The sequence below is a fragment of the Dipodomys merriami genome, unplaced genomic scaffold (assembly GCF_024711535.1).
Source record: "Dipodomys merriami isolate MVZ:Mamm:240054 unplaced genomic scaffold, mDipMer1.0.p SCAF_11, whole genome shotgun sequence".
In the NCBI taxonomy this organism is placed as follows: domain Eukaryota; kingdom Metazoa; phylum Chordata; class Mammalia; order Rodentia; family Heteromyidae; genus Dipodomys; species Dipodomys merriami.
Window position 1 is genome coordinate 16440425 of NW_027202382.1, and position 22946 is coordinate 16463370.

Below are 22946 nucleotides of genomic sequence, written 5' to 3' on the forward strand. Positions count from 1 at the left end.
ATTTTCTGCCCTACTCCACAGGGTATGGGAGTCAGCTGGTGCCCAAGGGAACTGGGGAGAAGTGGGAGCTACCTGACCTGCTATGAAATGCTTGATGACAATGCATGCCTTTCCAGAACATGGGTGGGGGGAGATATAGCAGCTGATGCTGGGTGAAACGGAACTGACACACAATCACACAGGAAAGAGGTGGAGCAGGAGTCACTCAGGGGAAACCATGTGGTTGGGAACACTTCAGATTTTCTTTTTTTTTTTTGCTTTTAAATGATCAACTTTATTCTTAGAGCCAACCTGAATGGGTATTAATAACCCCATCACTTCAAACTATTGGAAGAATTATTTATTCCTTCTTACATGTATCAAAACTGAATGAGTTCTTGGTTACAAAGGAGATTTAGTTTTTGTACCTGTTTGTAAGTCTTTGAGACAAATTAATCAAAGATGCACACAAGAGCTACGGATTTTTACAAACACAAGTAGGTGGGATATGAGCTGGATTTTACCAAGCCTTCAAAAGGGGTGTGTGTGTGTGTGTGTGTGTGTGTGTGTGTGTGTGTGTGTGTGTGTGTGTGTGTGTGTGTGTGTGTGTGTGTGTGTGTGTGTGTGTGTGTGTGTGTGTGTGTGTGTGTGTGTGTGTGTGTGTGTGTGTGTGTGTGTGTGTGTGTGTGTGTGTGTGTGTGTGTGTGTGTGTGTGTGTGTGTGTGATGTCCCCACTCAGTCACTGGGTTCTAGCAAGAACGGGTTAAATCATGTGCAGAAATGTCTCTAGCTCTCACCCTTGCAAAGTGCTTTCGCTTTATGCATGTTTTCTCTTGGCCCACAGTCCTGTGTCTTCCAGGAGCCTGCAGCCCCAGCCCACCACAGAGCTAGCTGCCTGAACTCGGACTGGCCCATGCAGAATGTGATTGCAGGCAGAGGGGAGACAGGCTAAGCCAAGAGGGGACAGGCAGTCCTAAAGATATGGGGAGAGGCCACTCTATGCAACTACTGGTATGCAGTGGAGACACGGCAAAAGATAGCAGGCTGCATCCTGAAGAGAGGAGGTGAGGGATGCTGCCATGGCCATTAAGAAGTGGTTAAGAGCACAGGCTCTGGGGAGGACCATATGGGAGAGACTTGACCTTTGTCTTTCTCAAGGGCACTTCCCAGTATAAATGACCTCATCTATCTAAGCCTCAGTTTCCTAGTCTGCAGCATGAGGTTTACTAATTAATAAAGCATAAAACTCAGATAGATACTAGTGGCTCATGTCTAAAATCCTAGCTACTTGGAAGGCTGAGACTGGAGGATCATAGATCAAAGCTAGTTCTGTCAGAAAAGCACAAGACCCTTCTTTAGTCCAATGCTGGGCACAGTGAGGTGTGCTTGTCATCCTAAGCTCCATGGGAGGCTGAGACTGGTGAGAGCCCAAGCCCAGGCAGAAAAGCCCTTTAGACTCCATCTCAGTGCAGAGAAACTACATACAGTGAAGCACACTGTCATGTCATTCCATAAATGACAGGAAACAAACCCCTATCTCAAAAATTACCAATAGGAAGTAGAGCTGGAGATAACGGCTCAGTAGTAGAGGCTCTGAGTTCAAATCCCAGTGGCACCAGAAAAGAAAAAGCACAGAACGTAGTGCCAGGAATAAAGTTTGTACTCAGTAAAAGTTAGCTATTATTTCCAAGGTCACAGACACAAGGAACAGAGAGCTCCTAAGAGACTGGGGATGGGGAAGCACTAAATTCATAACTTATCTGGGTCTCTTGGATTTAGCCTGAGTGAAAGACAAGCTTTGAATGACCCAATTGCTCAACATTCCTGAAAAAAAATTTTTAGATTCCACACAAATTCAATCAGATGCACTTGAACCATAAAATGAGCATCTTACAATCCTATTTAATAATCTGAGCACATTTATTCCTGGAAGAGTTTTTTAATATTCTCTAGTTATGAGTTCTCTTGAAAGCTTCTTCCTATAGCTCCACTCCTCTTGGCCTAAGTTCTTCCTTATAGCTAACCTACCTTTTTCTTGCTGACACTTCAGTCCATGTTCTCTTTCCTTGGTCCTGTCTAAAGATAAAGGCCAGATCTCTGGAGATACAGAGCCACTGCTAGGATTTTCCTCCCAAATCACTGACAACTGCTATGAAATTACACTGGCCTTTTTTCCCCCACAAGGTCATCCCACGCCCATGTGCCTTTTTAAGTTAGAAGACAGTTGTGGATTGAGCACAAATATATACCAAACACTACACCAGATGGAGAGTCACAAAGATGCCTCAGGCCAGGTCCCTCCCTTTAGGAGCTACAGCTGTGCTTTTGAGGGGAAGCAGAGACTCAAATGCACATATTACTCTAAGTAAATGTATTATAAAAAGTCTGGAATACTTTTTTGTTTTTGAGAAATGAAGTCTCCTAGGTCTGTAGCAAGAAGAAAAAAAAAGCTCATTCATCCTTCTAATACATATTCTACATAAAATGCAGGCTTTTAAGTTTCAGAGGAACCCAGCACGATGTAATTTTTAAGTGCTTAGATCAGAAGGCCTGGATTTGAGCTCTAACACCACTAATTACCCATCTGAAAAGGTTACTTAGTATTGCTCTCCCTTAGTGCCCCTCACCAGCACAATAGGGACTCCACTTGTACTTTGTTCACCAAAGTTCATTGAGCGGATCAAATGAGGTCACAGATGGAAGGCCATCTAGATTATAAACACCTTACTAAATCTGAGACCCTGACACACACAGCACTTGCTCTTATTGAGCCTTGTTCTCCTCACTTATACCATCAGACATTACTACTATGCATCTCAGGCAGTGGTAGAAAGGAATAATGAGAAAACATCTGTAAGGCACATGCCTGGCACACATTAAGTGATCACAAATAACTGGTGGTAAGATGTTCATTGCAAACCTAAGTTGTTATTGGAAGTAATAGTGGCAATGTAATTTTTCCTGAACAGGCACATAATCCAAATACTGCAGTCAGCTTCTGGGCAATTAGAAGCTCTAGATTTTTCTGTCAGGATCTACCAATGCTTTGATTACATGCTTACTTCTGAACACATCTGCTCTGTGTTCATGAAAGGACTGGGTTTTCTTATGCACTCTCCAGGTACCTCTGAGAAGTAGCTAATCTCAGAAGAACACTTGTCTTCTTCAACCCCACATGGGGTGGGGCTCACATGCTGAAGACACTTCAGCACAGCCTCCTGTCTCCCTGGTTACCTCTTTCAGCAGCCAGTGTTATGCACTATCTATAGCTCCAGTCGGGTTTTGTTTTGCCAGTTCTGGGGCTTTTTCCTCTCAAGGCCGGGGCTCTACCACTTGAACCACACCTCCACTTCCAGCTTTTTACTGGTTAATTGGAGATAAGAGTCTCTCAGATTTGTCTGCTTGGACAGTCAGATCTCAGACTTCAGCCTCCTGAATATCTAGGATTACAAGTGTGAGCCACTGACACACTAACACAGCTTTGACAGGAGTAAAGCGCAGTTTCATACTCTACTGATCCCTATGGCTATTTCTCAACTCGTTGCCTCAGAGAAGTGTGTATATAGAAATAACCACTAAACTCTCAATGCCCACCAGACAAGGGAACCCAAGAAGAGAAGCCAAGCTCCTGGGCTCAGGCTTGGAAGGTACTTTCTTGATGGTGGACACTCACCTTGTACATGATGGGTGAGAACCAGGCTGGCATGAAGACCAGGTTGCACAGGCGTGTGGTTGAGCAGTGCTGGTCAATGCTGGCTAGTAGGGCCACCTCACCCAACTTCCCCTGGCCCACAATCTCCACGGGTACCTTCAGGATGATTTCACCTTGTTCTTCGTACACACCCGGGAATAGTACAATTCGGTCATACAGGCTGGCCATGGCCAAGGCACTACCCAGGCTGTCAAACTCATGGCCTGGACCAACACTGAGCGTGCGTCGCTCCTTTCTTCTACGGAACAGAGAAAAGCAGACAGAGGATTCCAAATCCAGGGCATTCTTGGTCCAGGTCTTGGAGGCAAGGTAATGCTGCTTGAAAGCTTCTCGCCAAGACTCAGGCTCCACATCAGGCTGGTTAGGCCAGTTGGGGTGGCGGCACTCGGTGCAACCCAGACATAGTTGTCGCCAGCGAGTACTGTCGAGACTGAGAATCAGTTCATACCAGGCCCTGCAAACCAGGCTGCAGCGGCCCAGGTCAGGAAGGTGCAGGTAGGCTAAGATCATACGCCACAGCTCCAGTGGGAGGCCACCAGCCTCCATGGTTTCCTGGGAGAAAGACACAAAATAGGATTCTGTCTATCCTGCTTGCTTACCATCACCCGTCTACAAATGCCCACCACCTCCTGACCCCAAAGATGAATAAACAAACAAGGCTCAACCAATCAGCGCACGCGATCCCCTCAATCAGCTACTTTCAGATTTTTCTGCCTGGCACGAATAGGGAAGGCTCTTTTCTCTTTGGTCAGATACTCTAAGGACAGAACCCCAGAACTCCTGGCAGCCAGGTTTCCTACCTTTTGATATGAGAGCCAAGTAGAAGGGAGATAAAAATTAAAAGACAAAAGGTAATCCTGTGTGTATATGTTCTAGAAGTACTGAGTTCTGATGCTTCTAGATGTCGTGGAATCTACTCAGGAGGGATTCATAGCTCACTTTTGAGCCCACTTTTAGCTGTGATGGTTCTACAGTCTAGATTGATTGTGCTTGACTCCCTAGAGACTATTACCATATCAGTATGAATGCAAATTGAGTGTCTGTCTCTCCTCATTCCTAGATAAGTAACTGCTACTGTTCCCCAGTGGGGTAGTCCCGGAAAGAGTTCATGGGTTTTAGTTCTGGCTCGCTACTTGTCACTGATGTAATCCTAGTGCTTCTAAACATCTACTAGGCTGGCTGCCCAGCCATCTGCCTCCTTGTTGTCTCTGGAAAATAGCATTCCCACTAGTAACTATTTATACCACATGATTTATATAGAGGGAGGGCTTCCTGAAGTTGTGTGCATTGAAAAAACAGATACTCCAACCTCTGGACTGCAAGTGATTGGTTACAATGGATTCCAGTGGGCTACTGAGACCTTATCCTGGTACTATTCGAGTACCAGGCTGGCTTCCTTCTTGAATAATGGGGAATGAATGCTTCTTTCAAAAACTATAAACTCAGGAATAGTTAATAGTGATCACTTTCCCCTGGGAGAAGAGCAGAAACTGATTTGCACTAGGAGAAGATTGAATCAGACACACAGAATAAGAGAATAGGGAACAAGTAAGTGGTATCCCAGTTTCTCAGCAGGTCAAAGCCCTAGTCTACTCTTACATTCAGCTTTCTCTTTGCCTTTTGAGTGCTATCAAACTCTGTAGTCTTATAATAATAAATCTTTCTTTTGGCATAAACTGGTTACATACATTTTCTGTTCTCTATACCTAGTTAAAATTCACTTAAGTTTCTGGAGTGCTGAAGACCGAACTCAGGGCTTCATATATTCTAGGCCAATGCTCTACCACTTAGCAACATCTCTAGCTCCCTGTCATTTAAGAAAATCAATTTCCCAAACCTAAAACACAAGAAGGTTGAGTAAGATGCCCCAGAGAACTTCTAAGTCGGAAGCCCTACAGAACTACAAAAACAGAGTGGACTCTAACCCTCTTCAGGGCTTTAGCTTTCCTGTTTTATGCCAACAGAGTTCATACTTACCGGTTACCTAAGCCCAAGAAATCTACATATCTGGAATGTGCTCAGCTTCCTCAAGACTGAGGTGGCTTTAACTCACAGACTAGTAATATAGACTGGGCAAGTAGATTGACTCCTTCCTTCCTTCCTTCCTTCCTTCCTTCCTTCCTTCCTTCCTTCCTTCCTTCCTTCCTTCCTTCTTCCTTTCTTGGTACTAGGCTTGAACTCAAGGCCTGGGGCTTGCTAGACGCTCTCTCAGCTACCGGGTATTTTTTTGTTGTTGTAATAGGCATCCAAGTGAGATTTTAATCAGTCCTCAGCTGTACGGGAGGCCAGACTTGGTCTCCTGAGTGCTGGGATCACAGGTGCCTGGACTTCTTTTTTAAGCTATACTTTTTCAATCTTTTAAAGAGAAAAATGTCCTTTTGTCTTATTATTTCGGTGGTAACAGAGACTGAACTCAAGGCCTCATGCATGAGCACACACTCAGCCACTAGAGGCAGCTGAGAAAAAATGTTTTTTTGTTTGTTTGTTTTTTGTTTTTTACCCATTCTCTACTTATTCTGTAGCTGAGCAATCACATCCCTTCTCTGGCTTTTTAACTACTACTGTAAATGCATGGCTACAAAGCCTGAATTTTCAGCCTCAAGTGTCTTTTGATGCCCCACAGGAGCATTCCCAATTGTCTGTTGGCATCTCTACTTAGATGTTCCATAGCTATCAAAAAACATGCCCAAAATGAACTAACTTCCACTTTAGGCCATGACAGAATACCTAGAAATACGATCTCCCCCTTGCCATACACAACTGCAGAGCTGGACAAATAAAGTAAATGCTCAAGAGCTCACTTAGGCAGTGAGTGTCATCAATGCCCAGGCTGTTATCCTGGGGGCACTTCTTTATGGTGGAAAATGGAGATGGAGGCAAAGAGGAATGTCATGTCCCTGAATAGACAGACTGGAGTTGTGTGTTATAGAAAAGGCTGGCTTTGTCAGGAAAGGGACCTGAACTGACAGAGCAGGAGGACTACTCAGCATAGGGCAGTCTCTTGGCTGAAGGCAGGGTGGGCACACGCACAGGGCAAGACTTCATTAGCCTTAGTAGAGATTGCCCACTATAAGGCTAAGAACTAAAAGGTGGTATTAAGAAGTCACACAGAGCTAAGGAATTCCAGCCCAATATGGTGGTTCACACTAAGATTCAAACAGGATGTTTAGTCTACTTCAAATCGTTAGAATAAAAGCAAGTCTGACAGGAACCAAAGGGTATGCCAGTAGTTTAACTGCCTACTACAGTGGAATTTAACATTCTTAAAAAAAAATAGAAAAAGAATATAATCCTAACTATGTAAGAGTTGGAGATGGGAGGATCTCAGCTCTAGGTCAGCCCCAGTAAATGTCAGACAGACTTGCAAACGTGAGCATGGTGGGTTACACCTGTAATGCCAGGTAGTTAGAAGGTAAAAGAAGGAAGATCATAGTCTGAGGTTCCCTGGGGCAAACAGTGCAAGACCCTATCTGGAAAATAAACTAAAGCAAAAAAGGACTGGAGGCATGGCTCAAGTGGTAGAGTGGTAGCAATAGACCCTGAGTTCTAGCTGCCAAAAAATATAGAACATACATTCTCAACACCTCTGCCTTAAGACAGCATGTTACTATCATAAGAAAATTAGAGCCTCGAGGGGTGGGGGTGGGTCAGTGTGAGGGGGGGTGGGAGATGGGAAGGGGAAACAAAGGAGGAGGCAACAATGCTTGATAAGAAATATACTCATTATTTTGCCCATGTAATTGTAACCCTCTGTACAGTATTTTCACAACACCAACAAAAAAAGAAAATTAGAGCTTCATATATACCCTCAAGTGAGTTTTGACAAAGGATTAGTACAATATAATAAAGTTTTTCAGCAAAAAAATACTTGATATTCTCAAGTAACAAGTTGATAGCCATGTGGAAAAAAATGAACTTTGATTCATACCTCATACCATATACAAAAACTAACTCAACACTGACTGTAGACCTCAACATAGAAGTCTAGAACTTCTAGAGGAAAATATAGGAGATGTATTTCCAACTTCAGGATAGGCAAATGTTTCTTGGAACACAAAAGTCCACCTCACACAGTGACCTCCAGGTTGGAGGGGCAGGAGAACGCTATCCCATGGAGGTCCTCGGGGCAAGCTGGGACACTGGGATGCTGGTGGCTGTCAGGGCCCACCCAAGAGGGACACAGCTAGGACACACTCTCCAATAGTGTCTTTAATGGAGTCAAATCCACGTGGTTTGTATATTTTTTCCTTTAATCTTGGGCATTTTGTTTCTCTTTCTGAGAACGTAACTTGAAACACTATAGAGTCCTATAGTGTATCTGCAAACGCTGTACAGTTTTATATACATTCACAATGTACTTTTGCTGCCTTCTAGATAATTTATTTCGTAACACATTACTGCACAGTTGTAAATAACTTATGCACTGTAACATCACTTTCAATTATGTGTAAATAAATAATTAAAATGTTCTTTGTAAAAAAAAGCATTACTCAAAACAGATAACATTGATACATTGGTTTTATTGAAATTAAAAATCTTCCTCCCTTCGTTCCTTCGTTTCTTCCTCCCTTCTTCCTTCCCTTTCCCTGCTCTCTTTCTCTCTCCCTTTTGCTGGTAAACTGAGGCTTTGATCTCAGGATCTCATGCTCTCACTTGGCCTTTTCTGCTCCAGTATGGTGCTCTACCACTTGATCCACATCTCCACTTCTGACGTTTCACTGACTAATTGGAGAAAGGACTCTCTCCTATTAGTCTTCCTCCACTGGCTTTAAGGTGGCCTCTTGAGTAGCTAAGGTAACAGATGTGAGACACTGGTGCCTGGAGAAATAAAAAAATTTCTGCTGATCAAACATCATTAAGAAAATGAAAAGAAAGCCAGGTATGGTGTTAAATGCCTGTAATCACCAGGCATAGGCTCATGCCCGTAATCCTAGCTACTCAGGAAGCTAAAATCTGAGGAAGCCAGCCTGGGCAGGAAAGTCCATGGGACTCTTAATCTCCAATAAATTACTCAGAAAAAGCCAGAAGTGGTACTGTGGCTCAAGTGGTAGAGCACTAGCCTTGAGCACAAAGAGGCTCAGGGATAGCACCCAGGCCTCCAAGACTGGTACAGAGAGAGAGAGAGAGAGAGAGAGAGAGAGAGAGAGAGAGAGAGAGAGAGAGAGAGAGAGAGAGAGAGAGAGAGAGAGAGAGAGAGAGAGAGAGAGAGAGAGAGAGAGAGAGAGAGAGAGAGAGAGAGAGAGAGAGAGAGAGAGAGAGAGAGAGAGAGAAAAGAAAAGAAAAGAAAAGAAAAAGAAAGAAAAGAAAAGGAAAAAGAAAAGAAAAAAGTAATCCCAGCTACTGGGGAGGCTGATGAGGAAGGATCACTTGAGCCCAGGAGTTCAAGACCAGCCTGGGCAACACAGAGAGACTTCATCTCATACAAATAAATAAAACAAAATTTTAAAAAGACAAGTGATAGCCCACCACCAGTGGCTCACGCCTGTAATCCTAGCTACTCAGGAGGCTGAGATCTGAGGATCGAGGTTCAAATTCAGCCTGGGCAGGAAAGTCCATGAGACTCTTATCTCCAATTAACCACCAGAAAACTGGAAGTGGTGCTGTGGCTCAAGTGGCAGAACACTAGCCTTGAGCTGAAAACTTGGGACAGCACCCAAGCCAAGAGTTCAAGCCCCATGACTGACAAAGAGAAAAAAAAAAAGACAAATGATGGAACAGTAGAAATATCTGTTGCATATGTATGCATGACAAATGGCTTGTGTCTAGATTATTAAGAAATTCTGCATTCAGTAACAAAAAAACAATAAAATAGGCAAAAGACTTGAATATCACTAAAGAAGAAAAACAGACAATATGTTCATGAATCTCCAAATCATTTTTTTTTTTTTTGTTCTGGTGCTGGTCCTGGGAATTGAATTTAGGACTCTGAGCTTTTGCTAGGCTTTCTTGCTCATGGCTGGTACTGTAACATTTGAATCACATATCTAGTCAAGGATTCTGCTGGTTAGCTGGAGACAGAAGCTCATAGACTTTTCTGCTGAGCTATCTCTGAACTGGAATCCTCCAAGGTCTCAGACTCCACAACAGCTAGGATTACAGGCATGAGCCACTGGCTCCCAGTTTTCTACACAGGCTTACATTTTATGTTTAAGCCTACAACCCCATTCTGAGTTGACGGGGAGGTAACGAGGGCTTGAACACAGGGCCTTACATTCTTGCTCACAGCTGGCACTCTACTACATGTTCAGTTTGGCACTTTGCTGGCTGATTGGAAATGCAATCTATCAGACTTTTCCATCCATACTGGCTTCAAATGGAGATTTTCTAGGTCTTGGGGCTCCGGAGTCACTATGATTACAAATGTAATCCACTGGTGCCCAGCTTGAGTTAATTTTGATGAAGGCATAAAGGTTTAAAGTTCATTCATATATGTATATGTGTGTGTGTGTGTGTGTGTGTATGTTTACATTATTACAGATACTTATTTCTACTGGCTTGTTTTTTTTAAGCCTACTCAGTGGGTCTCTTGTCTCCTCTACTAGGCTGGGAGTTTCTTTTGGATAGAGATGAGGTACTTTTCTCTTTGAGGACTCAATACTTGTTGACTTCTTTTCTGCTCCAACTGTTCAGGACACAGAAAATATAAGGACAACAAAATAAAATTTAAAAAAGGAAGTACAGGGACAGCATTCTTTCCTGTAGTTGCTAAGATCTCTCAATACCAGGCTCTAGACTAGGGCTCTGATTTTTCTCTCTGGCTATTATTGTCTCACACAATGATTTTAGTAAGTAATAATTTATTAGTTATAGTTAGCCAAACTCCCTGGAAGACACAACAGGTCAGTAGCACTTCTGGCAAGCTGAAATTAACCCTTTCATGTCTGATTCTCACATAACTCCATTTTCCCTCCTAACTTCATAGATAGATAGATACATACATACATAGACAGATAAATCTATACCTATATTGTTGTTGTTGTTGTTGGTTGCAGGGCTTAAACTCAGGGCCTGGGAGCTACCCCTGAGCCTTTTAGTGCTCAAGGCTAGTGCTCTACCACTAGAGCCAGAGCACCACTTTCAGTTTAGAGTGGTTAAGGAGATGAGTCTCATGCCCAGCCTGGCTTCTAACCCCAATCCTCAGATCTCAGCCTCCTGAGTAGCTAGGTTTATAGGTATTAGCCACCAGCGCCCGGCAACCTCATTCATATGTATAAATTATATATATATATATATATATATATATATGCTTTAAAAAATTTTTATTTTATTGTAAAGATGCTGTACAGAGGGGTTACAGTTATGAGTAAGGTAATGAGTACATGTCTTGTTGAGCATTGTTACCGCTAACCTCATATATTTTTGTACTTCATAACTCTCCCAAATTTTATCCCACACTTTCCCCAAGACTTTGGTTTGCTCTGCCTCTAATTATTCTTTTCGTAATTCAAATGCTGATTTGTCCCATTATATGGTCACTTGCATGATGAAGGAGTTCTGACAGCAGGGGTCACTAAATGGGTCAGGTACAGTTCAGCTCCAGTAAGCTTCTCTCCACCAACTACAATCAGCTCTCCATATCTGTAGGTTCTGTATCCATGGATTCAACTAACAGTACATTGAAGACAGTCATGCAGATTTTTCCTTGTAAATTTCCTAAACAACATAGTATAACAACTATTTACATTGTATTAGAATTGTAAGTACTCCAGAGATGATTTAAGGTACAGGAATGGATATGTGTGAGTGATATGCAAACACTATACCATGTGAGCACAGTAGATTTTAGTATGGTAGTAGGAGAGAAGCTAGAACCAATTTCCTGCAGATACTGAGGGTCAGTCACATGTTCTTGGTTTCCCTTGTTTATGAAATTAAAAAAGAAGTTATTTGCTGTACATAAGGTCTTATTAATCTATATGTGCATCTGTGAATTCAGAGGCTTTATGTAGTCTATTCCTTCTAGCTCACAACCTTGACAGAGTTCACTTAAGCTAGTGGGCTCAGGCCCTGCCACAACATAGTATGGGTATAGCTTATATTGCTTTCTAAATTTTTCTATCTCTGTGTGTATGTGCACACAGGTGTATGCGTGCACACGTTTGTTAGTCCTGGGGCTTGAACTCAGGGCCTGAGTATTGTCCCTGAGCTTTTGTTGCTCAAGGTTAGTATTCTGCCACTTGAATCACAGCTCTACTTACAGGTTTTGGGTGGTTTATTGTTAATATAAAGAATCTCACAGTCTTTTCCTGCCTGGGCTAGCTTTAAACTTCAATTCTCAGATCTTAGCCTCCAGAGTAGCCAGGGTTATAGGCATGAGTCACCAGCACTCAACTCTATCCTCATAAAACAGAAGCTCATTTACAAGACTTTTCTAGCTGTCCTTGTTTTACGTTTTTCCCTATCATCTGGTGATTTCAACTTAAAATCACTAGAACTCCATTAATCCCATTTTAATATTTTCCCATTTCAAAGTATGCAAAATATCTATTAACTAAATATTTCTCCCCAGAGGCTGAGCTCATCTTGGCCAGGACCAACTGCAGCATCTGGAAAGAATTTTTTGAAGCTGAGAGCTTTGTCTTACTTTTTAGACCCCTTGTCCTCTTAGTCCTCAAGTCTTCCTTTCTGATTTGTTAGAAACTATGTGCTATTCTTTCAGGGAACATCCTACACCATCAACTTTCTAAGATACCTTTTCCATAACACCCCTTCCTTCTATAGGACAGCTCTGACAGGCGTTCAGAAATGAATGAAGAAACCCTAATCTATACAGCTTGTGAACAGTCCTTTACAGATCTGTCCATGAGGGTCCTCCCTCAGTCTGATGTTAATATTCCATTTGTCAGGAGGATGAAGAAGAGACTAGTCCACAACTACCCAAGTGACTCCACCAACCCTGACCACGTAGCCTGCCTTCTGCCAATTTGAGCCTGGCTTACTGTACAACAGTGTTTGACCTAGACAACCTGTTGGTTGGCTCAGTGACATCCCACAGCACCCAGCACTGCCAATTATTGTCCCAGATGAGTTTCTCATAGTTACTGCAGCCTGTTAATAAGGAAGATTCTAAACCATAATTCAGTTATAGAGAATACCCAATAAACCACCTCATATGTAGCATAAAATATATGCTTACTAAAACTGCTTTTTTCTCTTTTTCTTTTTTGGTAGAGCTAGGATCTGAACTCAGAACTTTGGGCTTGCTAGTTACATGCCCTACCACTTAAGTCATGCTTACAGTCCATTTCCCCTTATTATTATTACTATTATTATTTTACTAACAGTTTTAGTTAAATGAACAAGCAAAGCTGAATTTCTATCAAGTCTCTAACTACATTTTAGGTGAAGAATTAATGTTTTTTTGTATTTCTAGAAATTTGTTCTATCAACAGAGCTTTAAAGGACCCCTCTCCCCCCATGAGATTACTGTATCAACCTAGAAATTTCTACATAGAAATTCTTTTTTTTTTTGGTTGGTCATGGGGCTTGAACTCTGGGCCTAGGTGATGTCTTTGTGCTCTTCAGCTCAAGGCAAGTGCTCTACCACTTGAGCCACAGCACCACTTCCAGTTTTCTGGTGGTTAATTGGAGATAGGAGTCTTCACAGATTTTCCTGCCCAGGCTGGCTTTGAATCATGATCCTTAGATCTCAGCCTCCTGAGTAGCTAGGATTATAGGCATGAGCCACTGGCCCCTGGCTCAGAAATTCTTTTTTTTTTTTTTTTTTTTTGGGTCCGGGCGTGGGGCCTGAACTCTGGGCTTGGGCTCTGTCCCTCAGCTCTTCAGCCCAAGGCTAGCGCTCTACCACTTGAGCCACAGTGCCACTTCCAGCTTTTTTCTTTTTGCTTATGTGGTGCTGAGGAATCGAACCCAGGGCCTCAGGCATGCATGGCAAGCGCTCTACCACTGAGCCACCTTCCCAGCCCCTGGCTCAGAAATTCTTAAAGTCCTAACATGTGTAAGAAATTGGAGCAAAAAAAATCCCTTTTACCCTCAGTTCATTCATTTTACAAACACAGACCTATGGACTTGGGCAGTGGGAACACCAGATGAAAAAAGGCAAAAGTCTACCAGGTGATAGTAAATCAAGACAGCTCTTAACAACATGGGAGATAAAGAATCAAGCACTACTGTGTAATTAAAGTATATGGAGTTCAAAAGGCACCACTGTGTAATTAAAGTATATGCAGTTCAAAAGGAAAGAGAGTCTTGGAGCAAGACTTGGTAGGACTTCCTACAGCAGCGGTTCCATTAGTATTGACCCATCTACCTAAGAATCATCAGGGCTTGTCCCTAGGTCCGCTTCAGGCCTCCAGGACCAGAACCCATTATGTGCATTTTTAACAGGCTCCTAGAATTTTGATTAAAAAACCATACCCATACCAGGATATGGACTCTTCAATAAATGGTCCTCCTCCTCAGCTTCAACCCTTTCAGTGATGTGTCCAACCCTGTACCTTGCAGACTGATAACTTCAGTCAGTTTGTCAGTCTTCCAAAGTGAATTGCCTGTGAAAGGTAATTACAATTGGAGGAGGCCATGAGAAGAGGCCTTCGAAATGGCATTAATGGCTATATAAGGACTAGAGACCTGAGCTAGCCTACTACTGTCCTGCCATGTGATACTTCTGCTATATTATGTTGTGGCAAGAAAGCCCTCACTAGATGCCAGACAGATGTTGGTGCCACACTTTCCTCTGAGACAGAATTCACTTAAACTCAGGGCCTGGGCACTGTCCCTAAGCTCTTTTGTTCAAGGTTAATACTTTGAGCCACAGCACCACTTCCAGTTTTCTCAGACATTCCTGCCTAGGCTGGCTTTGAACCATGATCCTCAGATCTCAGCCTCCTGAATAGCTAAGGATTACAGGAGTGAATCACCAGTGACTGGCTTTTTTTTTTTTTTTAAATAAATTATTGAGTCTCAAGTACTGTTATAGAAATGGACAACAAAGATAACTCCTGACACAGAAACTCCTGGGCTTTAGTCATCTTGGGATTGTAAGAAATACACCAGCAATTGGAAGCAAACAGTCTAGCAGCTGGCCTCTTAGAGGAAACAGGATACCCCAGTGAGCCAGTTTTCATCCTTCACACTTGCTTTCTTCCAGATTTGCCTGTGTCCCCAGCTCCAGGGGTCTGAATCGAAATGAGGCCAACAATTCTTCCCGCAGGCTCCTCCTTGAGCTCAGATGAGAATTCCCTTTCATTCAAACTTCAAGTTCCCCATTGTTCCATTTGGCTTTATTTACTGTGTCTGTACAGTAATCCACAGGGATGCAGGCAACAACAGGGATTTCTATAACCAGGTAACACTTTTTCTAAAATGTATTCTCCAAGTTTTGCCTTTCCTTTTTGCCACTGGGACCTCTGAGGGTGGAATGAAGACTCCACAAGTGTTCCCTGGGGCCTGGGCACCTAGGGTGTGACGCTTGTGAAGAACTGGAAAAACAACATTTGGGACGGTAGGGGGAGCAGGTGCTGGGTGAGCTCCCAGCTATGTGGCTCCTCCTCACATTCCCACTGCAGGAGCCACATGACTTCAGCTACCTGGTGGTCTCCAATCTCCTGGGACAGGCAGACACCTGAGGTGGGGAGCTCCATAAGACTTGGTTGCTTCCTAGCTCTATGACAGGTAGCAAGTCCTTTTACCTTGGTGAGCTGACTTCCTGGCCTCTGAACTCAGGCTAACAATGGCTCCTGCTAGGGAGTTCTCTAAAGGAAAAAACAAAACAAAAAGGCCAGGCACTGGTGCTCACACCTGTAATCCTAACTACTCAGGAGGTAAGATCTGAGGATCGAGGTTCAAGGCCAGCCTGAGCAGGAAAGTCTGTGAGACTCTTATCTCCAATAAACTACTCAGAAAACCGGAAGTGGCACTGTGGCTCAAGTAGTAGAGTGCTAGCCTTGAGCTGAAGAGCACAGGGACAGCACCAAGGCCCAGAGTTCAAGCCCCACGACTGACCAAAAAAAAAAAAAGGTCATATATTCAATAAGTATTTGTCACTTACTATGTGCCAGGTACTGTTCCAAGTTCTGAAAAGCAGTAAACAAGAATAAGTCCAACCTTCAGTTGGACAAATGGGATTGCATTAAACTGCAGGGCTTCTGCATAGCAAAGGACATAGCAAGCAAGATAAATAGAAAGCCCACAGATTGGGAGAAGACCTCCACTAGCCATAAAACAGACAAGGGCCTCATATCTAAAATATACTTAGAAGTCAAAAAATTAAATCACCCAAAAACAAATCCTCAAAGAAACAACCACCCCATTAGTTAATGGGCTAATGACTTTCAAGAGAGACTTCTCTGAAGAGGAAATAAGAATGGCCAATAGACACGTGAAGAAATACTCAACTTCTCTGGCCATAAAAGAAATGCAAATCAAAACAACATTGAGATTCTACCTCACCCCAGTTAGAGTGGCTACAATCAAGAAATCTAATAATAACAGATGCTGGCGGAGATGTGGCCAAAAAGGAAACACTACAACACTGTTGGTGGGAGTGTAAACTTGTTCAACTACTCTGGAAAGCAGTATGGAGGTTCCTCAAAAGACTAAACAGAGCTTCCCTAGGACCCAGCAATCCCACTTTTGGGCATTTACTCAAAGGACCAGAAACAAGGCTACACTAAAGCTACCAGCACAACTATGTTTACTGCAGCATTATTCACCATAACTATGATATGGATCCAACCCAGATGCCCCTCAGTAGATGAATGAATCAAGAAGATGTAATATATATATATAATGTTATATATAATATATTAATATATAGTATATAATATATATACATATATATATACACACACACATACACACACACATACAATGGAATTCTATGCTTCCATCAGAAAGAATGACACTGCTCCATTTGTAAGGAAATGGAAGGACCTGGAAAAAATCGTATTAAGTGAAGTAAGCCAGACCCAAAGAAACACAGCTCCCATGGTTTTCTTCATTTGTAATAATTAGTATACATCTAGGATAATCTTAGCAGATGAGCAGAATAACTCAACAAAATATGTACATATGACCATATAAGATGATGCTAAGCGAAATGAACTCCAAGGCATGGACACAAGAGGTTTTTCTTTATTGTTGTTGTTGTGTTTTTTTTAAGGTGGGATAATTTTTTCTTTATTGTGAAAATACCATACAGAGGGGTTACAATTACATGGGCAAGGTAATGAGTACATTTCTTATCAAGCATTGTTGCCTCCTCCTTTGTTTCCCCTTTCCATCCCTTCCTATCTCCCCCGCCCCCCGTTGTTGTATTTGATGTACTACATGGTTCATTTTTTCTTTTGTGTTCCCCCCTCCTTATGGTTTATCCCCTGTTGTGACAGCATTTGATTTTGGTACCCTGGGTATTGTTTATATGTTTACCTGAATTAGGGAAGGGAAGGGGAACAAAAAAATGGTGAGACAAAAGACAAAGGGGGAACCAATGCAACAGTGATACTCACAAGACAATATGTTGGAAGTGATCTGTGCAAATTGGAAGGGGAGGGAAAGTGGGAGAAAAATGAGGGAGGGGGTAACGAATTCCACAAGAAATGTACTTACTACCTTACTTATGTAACTGTAACCCCTATGTACATCACCTTGATAATAAAATTTAAAGTTAAATTAAAAAAAGAATAAGTCCACCCTTTATAGAGACAGACAACAATTAAAGATGAATGTAAGTGCTATGAAGAAAATGGAATCAGGCTAAAGGGTATGTGCACACACATATCTGGGTATCTTAGGGATTATCTATCTATGGAAGGTCTCTGGGGAAGTGACATTTGAACATGGACTGGAAAGATCTACCCAGTCGTGGCAAATCACTAGTGAAAAAAGAAAATAGTCTGCCAGTACAACATCCAAAGAGCATGCGCTGGGAAAGGACTCATAAAGGAGTAAGTGGGAGTGACCATCCTTGGAACCCTTTTGGAACTGTCCACATGGAAAGCACTGATACAAACATTCCTGGCACTGCCTACCATCCACTGCCTCTGAGGAAGGTGGTCCCTCTGAGCTTTGAATATTCCTGAAGAGCCTGCTGCTGGGAGCTGGGCTGTCAAAGGTCAGCAGGGGAAACCCTTGGTATTACTAGTACTCAGAGAGGACTCTATGGACACAGATTTGAGAGTTGTTTGCTGTAGGGCATAAAAGGAAGCTCTTTCTTTGCTCTTCCATAAAATCACTAGTAGCATCTTCTTACCTCAGAAATGCTTTTGTGAAGGTAGATTTTCTTTTTTCCTGTGTGTGCTAGTCCTGGAGCTTGAAGTCAGGACCTGGGCACTGTGTCTGAGCTTCTTTAGCTCAAGGCTAGCATTCTATCACTTGAGCCACAGCTCTACTTCTGGCTTTTTGGTAGTTAATTCAAGATAAGAGTCTCACAAATTTTCCTGCATGGGCTGGCTTCAAACCATGATCCTCATATCTCAGTCTCCTGAATAGCTAGGATTACAGGTATGAGCCACCAGCGCCTTCTGTGTAATGACTTTGTGAGGTAAGTAAAGAGGACAAAAGGAAAACAAGTTACACTGCTGGGATGAACCATGTAACAGCAAAATAGTAGACACAGATCAGAGCAGTCAGCTGACACCATGCCTGAACACCTACTACCAGGAACCTTAAACATGTCCTTTGCCCTCTATATACTGTCTTGTCTCCCCTGAGTTACATGTAAATTTAGAAGAAGAAATACAGTACCACTGTTTTGTGTTATACTTGCCCCATAGTAGGTGTTCATCCCTGAGTGAATGGATCATTGTGAATGGTACACTGTGAGTGACTGGTACACTGACATCACTGGGATTAGTCAAATCATTAGCTGTCTATTCCCTATGGCCACATAGAACCTGTGGAATAGGAAAGTAAATAAACTCAAGTCTATAAGCAATACTTGCTATGTAAAGGACCATTTTGGGAATCAGATAATGACAGAACCTGATCACAAGTCTAGTAGGAGACAAAGATAGATCTACAAAACAAAGACAAAATCAAACATACAAACCAACTCCCCATCCCTCCAAACCAAACCAAACCAAATAACAACAACAACCCCCAATAACAAAATCAAATAAAACAGTCCAAGGGGGAAAAGTACTTAGTGTCTTAAAAGAAGGACAGCCCATATAAAGAATTAAAATGCTAGCCAGGCTAGCTACTCAGGAGGATGAGGTCTGAGGATCGCAGTTCAAAGTCAGCCTGGTCAAGAAACTCTGTGAGATTCTCATCTCCAAAAACCACTAGAAAACCGGAAGTGGCACTGTGGCTCAAGTGGTAGAGCGCTTGCCTTGAGCTGAAGAGCGCAGGGACAGTGCCCAGGCCCAGAGTTCAAGCCCCACAACCAACCAAAAAAAGAATTAAAATGTTCCAGGCAATGGCACATACCTATAGTCATAGCTACTTGGAAGACAGAGGTGAGAGGATTGTGGCCTGAGGCCAGCTGGGGCAAAATTTAGCAAGAACCTAGCTCAAAAACAAACTGAAAATAGTGGTTCATATTTGTAATCCTAGTTACTTAGGAGTGGAAGGCAGGAGGATTGAGGTCTGAAGCTGGCCTGGGAAAAAAGACAAAACACAATTTGAAAAACAAAATAAGTAAAAGCACTAAAAGCATGGTGAATGGTAGAGAAACTGCCCAGCAGTCAATCCCCAGTTCAATCCCAGTACCAAGTACAAGAGAGTTCAAGGACAGTCTGAGTGACCATAGCAAGATGCTGTGGAAGGAAGGAAGGAAGGAAGGAGGGAGGGAGGGAGGGAGGGAGGGAAGGGAGGGAGGGAGGGAGGGAGGGAGGGAGGGAGGAAGGAACAAAGGGAGGAAGGGAGGTAGGGAGGGAGGGAAGGGAGGGAGGGAGGGAGGAAGGGAGGGAGGGAGGGAAGGGAAGGGAGGGAAGGGAGGGAAGGGAAGGGAGGGAAGGGAGGGAAGGGAGGGAAGGGAGGGAAGGAAGGGAGGGAAGGGAGGGAAGGGAGGGAAGGAAGGGAAGGGAGGGAAGGAAGAAAGAGAGAGAAAGAGAAATGGGGAAGGAGGGAGGGAGGGAAGGAAGGAGGGAAGGAAAAATGTGACTTGCAGCTAGGGAAATCATTCAATTATAGAACAGAAGGCAAGGAAAAAAGGAAAGCAGGCACATTTACTGGGCACTAAATTTAAGACACTTTTCTACTAACTAGACATTATATTGAAAATGAACTATACAACTTGCAGGTGGGGATAGGAGGGAAAAACTGGGAGAACAGGCCAAAAAGAAATGTATTCTTTACCTGACTTATATAACTGTAACTGTACTATACCCCTTTATAATAACAATTTAAAATTTTAAAAATCAAAGAAGATATCTTTCTGTATCACTTCACTTCATTTTCTCAATATGTCTTCAAAAGAGCTTCCCAGGTACTCAAAACTCCGTAGAAACACAAAATCCTTGGCACTACCCTACACCTACTGGAGCAGGAGTGCCATTTTAACAAGATCACCAGGGAACTTGTTTGTACCCTAAGTGTTGAGAGGCAATGACTAAAAGCCGTCTTGTCTTTTATTTTACTGGTGAAGGCAATAAGCCTGAGAGGGCTTAAGTGACAAGGGACTTACCCCAAGTCACTGTGCTGGAGAAAAGAGTAGAGCCACTGAAGCTAGACCTGGCCCCAAGGACTGACTTTTCACCACTAAGCTTCATGGGCAAATGGGCATCTAAGCCTGATTCTAAGATGTGGGTAGGACTGTGACATTCAGGGAAAGGAGGGAAATAAAGAGGCAGAGGAGCCGATGTTAGCAAAACCCTGGAAAGGGGGAGTCCAGGGGGGTTTAGAACACTGGCTGCAACTCTAGGAGTCTGTGAGGGTATGAGAAAGGGCAGTTGGTTCACAAAGGCACCCTAAGCCAAGAATAGAGTTACTAGTTAATTTGGTGGGCAGTAGAAGTTGCTACTGGTCACTGTAGAAAGGGTTCTCCACTTCATGCTAAAATGTCTCAGATCAGAAGAACTGAGCTTCACAATCTAGCTTGGTATATGCTTCTCCTTCCCCCATTCATCTTCAAGGTGAGTCACTAACTCTTGTTTTAATGGCCAAAGGCTAGATAGTAAAAAAAAAAAAAAAAAAAAAAAAAGGTATTTGCTTCCTACCTAGAGGCTCTTAGCATCAACACAGCTGGTTTTGCAAAACTAAGCAGCAGCTTAGTTTTTCATTAAGCAGCAGTTTAGTTTTTCATTAAAAGGGGTTAGGGGGATCTACAGCAGCTCAGAACCCAATTTAGTACCAACAGAGAAAAAAAAAAGATTTTTCCCAACATAGTGTAATTAATTAAGTATAAACTTTATTGATGGAGTGACCGTAATAGGCTAATGATTGAAATCTTCAAACCAAAGTAGATATATCTATTCTACAGATTTTAGTTTAAAACTATTCTGAATTCCTAGAAAGTAAAATATGACCACAAAGAGCCCTGCACCCACACCCACACCTTCACCTATCCATATCCACATCCTGTAGAAAACAAGACAAATGCAAAACTGAAGATGACAGAGTTCTCAGTTGGGCTTTTCTCCATTTCTCCAAACCTCAGCTCTTCCTAAGTCTGAGAAACAACCAGCTGTTTCTTATTTTCAGCTTTGAAACTGGACACCGTAAGACCAAACAATGTATACTGATGGGAGCCCAGTGCTTTCAAGCCATAAGCACACTCTCTGCCTCTTTGAAGGAAATCTTGTTTACTGAGACTCATCTGGCAGGAAGTACAGAGCAGGGACTCCTAATCACTGACCTTTAGGCCTGATTCTCAAACAAATAGGCCACCTTGACCAGGCAGGGAAGGCCACTATAAGGGCATGCTATATGCAGGTGACTCTGTATATGCCGCCTCAATGAGCACTAAAAACAACCCAGAATATTGTGGAAGTCACATCTGCAGAGCCTAGCCTCTATACTTGCTTCCTCAGTTTCTACTGGTTAGTTAGCAGCACAGCTGGGGTTCCTAACCCAGTCTGAGTCCAAACCCGTCTGCCTCCCAGTTCACTTCTTGGAATACTGGGTTCCCACTTCCTAGCCTGACCATCACACACACACACACACACACACACACACACACACACACACACACACACACACACACACACACACACACACACACACACACACACACACACACACACACACACACACACACACACACACACACCTATCTGTATGCATACACACTCATAGATCATGAAAAGAATGAGGTCAGTCCAACAATTATTATGCACTAGAGTACCACACAATGTTGGAGTTGGACTGACAAGAAATCATGGCCCCAAAATTTACAACCTTAGGTGAGAAGCTAGGAAAATCCAAGTACCTCAACTGGCAAGTGGATTGTCACCACCTAGTATAGCAAAGAGAACCTCGATCGATGGATTTCCCAAGTTCTTGCCTCCTACCCAGCCACTAATTGCTTCTAGTCACTCTCTTTAATCATTCTCAGCTCAGGCTGAGAAATCCACACATGGTAATTGCTTACTTTACTGGTGACATTACACACTGAATGGAGTCTGACTGTCTCTGCCTGTGCTTCCTCATCTATAAAAATGAGGGTAATGCTACCTCAGGGGAGTTGTTAGAAGTAAAGGAGAGAAAGGCAGGGAAACAGTTAACAAGGAGCCTGACACATAGTAAACCCACAGTAAAGGGTGATGGATTCCCTCTTTTTTTACCTGCCAACCTTCCCCCCCTCCTCTCTCTTTTGTTGGTTGTAGGGCCTGAACTCTGGGCCTGGGCGCTGTCCCTCAGCTCTTCAGCTCAAGGCTAGCACTCTACCACTTGAGCCACAGCGCCACTTCTGGCTTTTTCTGCTTATGTGGTCCTGAGGAATAGAACCTAGGGCCTCATGAATGCAAGGCAAGCACTCTACCACTGAGCCACCTTCCCAGCCCCTGTACTATTTTTTTTTTTTTTTTTTTTTTGTCGGTCGTGGGGCTTGAACTCTGGGCCTTGGTGCTGTCCCTCAGCTCTTCAGCTCAAGGCGAGCACTCTACCACTTGAGCTACAGCGCCACTTCCGGTTTTCTGGTGGTTTATTGGAGATAGGAGTCTCACAGTCTTTCCTGCCCGGGCTGGCTTTGAACCGCGATCCTCAGATCTCAGCCTCCTGAGTAGCTAGGATTACAGGCGTGAGCCACCAGCGCCCGGCTGCCCCTGTACTATTCTTCCCTTTCCCTAGATCCTTTTTCTCTTGCTCTGCATCACATTTTGAACAAACCCTTTCTGCGCGCTACAACAATAAT

General features: G+C 43.1%; 1 protein-coding gene and 1 pseudogene across 3 annotated transcripts in view; both read right to left on the bottom strand.

Annotated features, from left to right (window-relative positions):
• Positions 1 to 22946, bottom strand: part of Fbxo10 (F-box protein 10) — a 46645-nt gene that overhangs the window by 18182 nt on the left and 5517 nt on the right. For all 3 annotated transcript variants that reach the window (XM_070010068.1, XM_070010071.1, XM_070010063.1), the window contains exon 2: positions 3653 to 4243. In XM_070010068.1, coding sequence (XP_069866169.1) covers positions 3653 to 4237 — 585 coding nt within the window. In that variant the 5' untranslated portion in view covers positions 4238 to 4243. The remainder of the gene's footprint in view (positions 1 to 3652; positions 4244 to 22946) is intronic.
• Positions 340 to 456, bottom strand: LOC138822371 (small nucleolar RNA SNORA40; annotated as a pseudogene).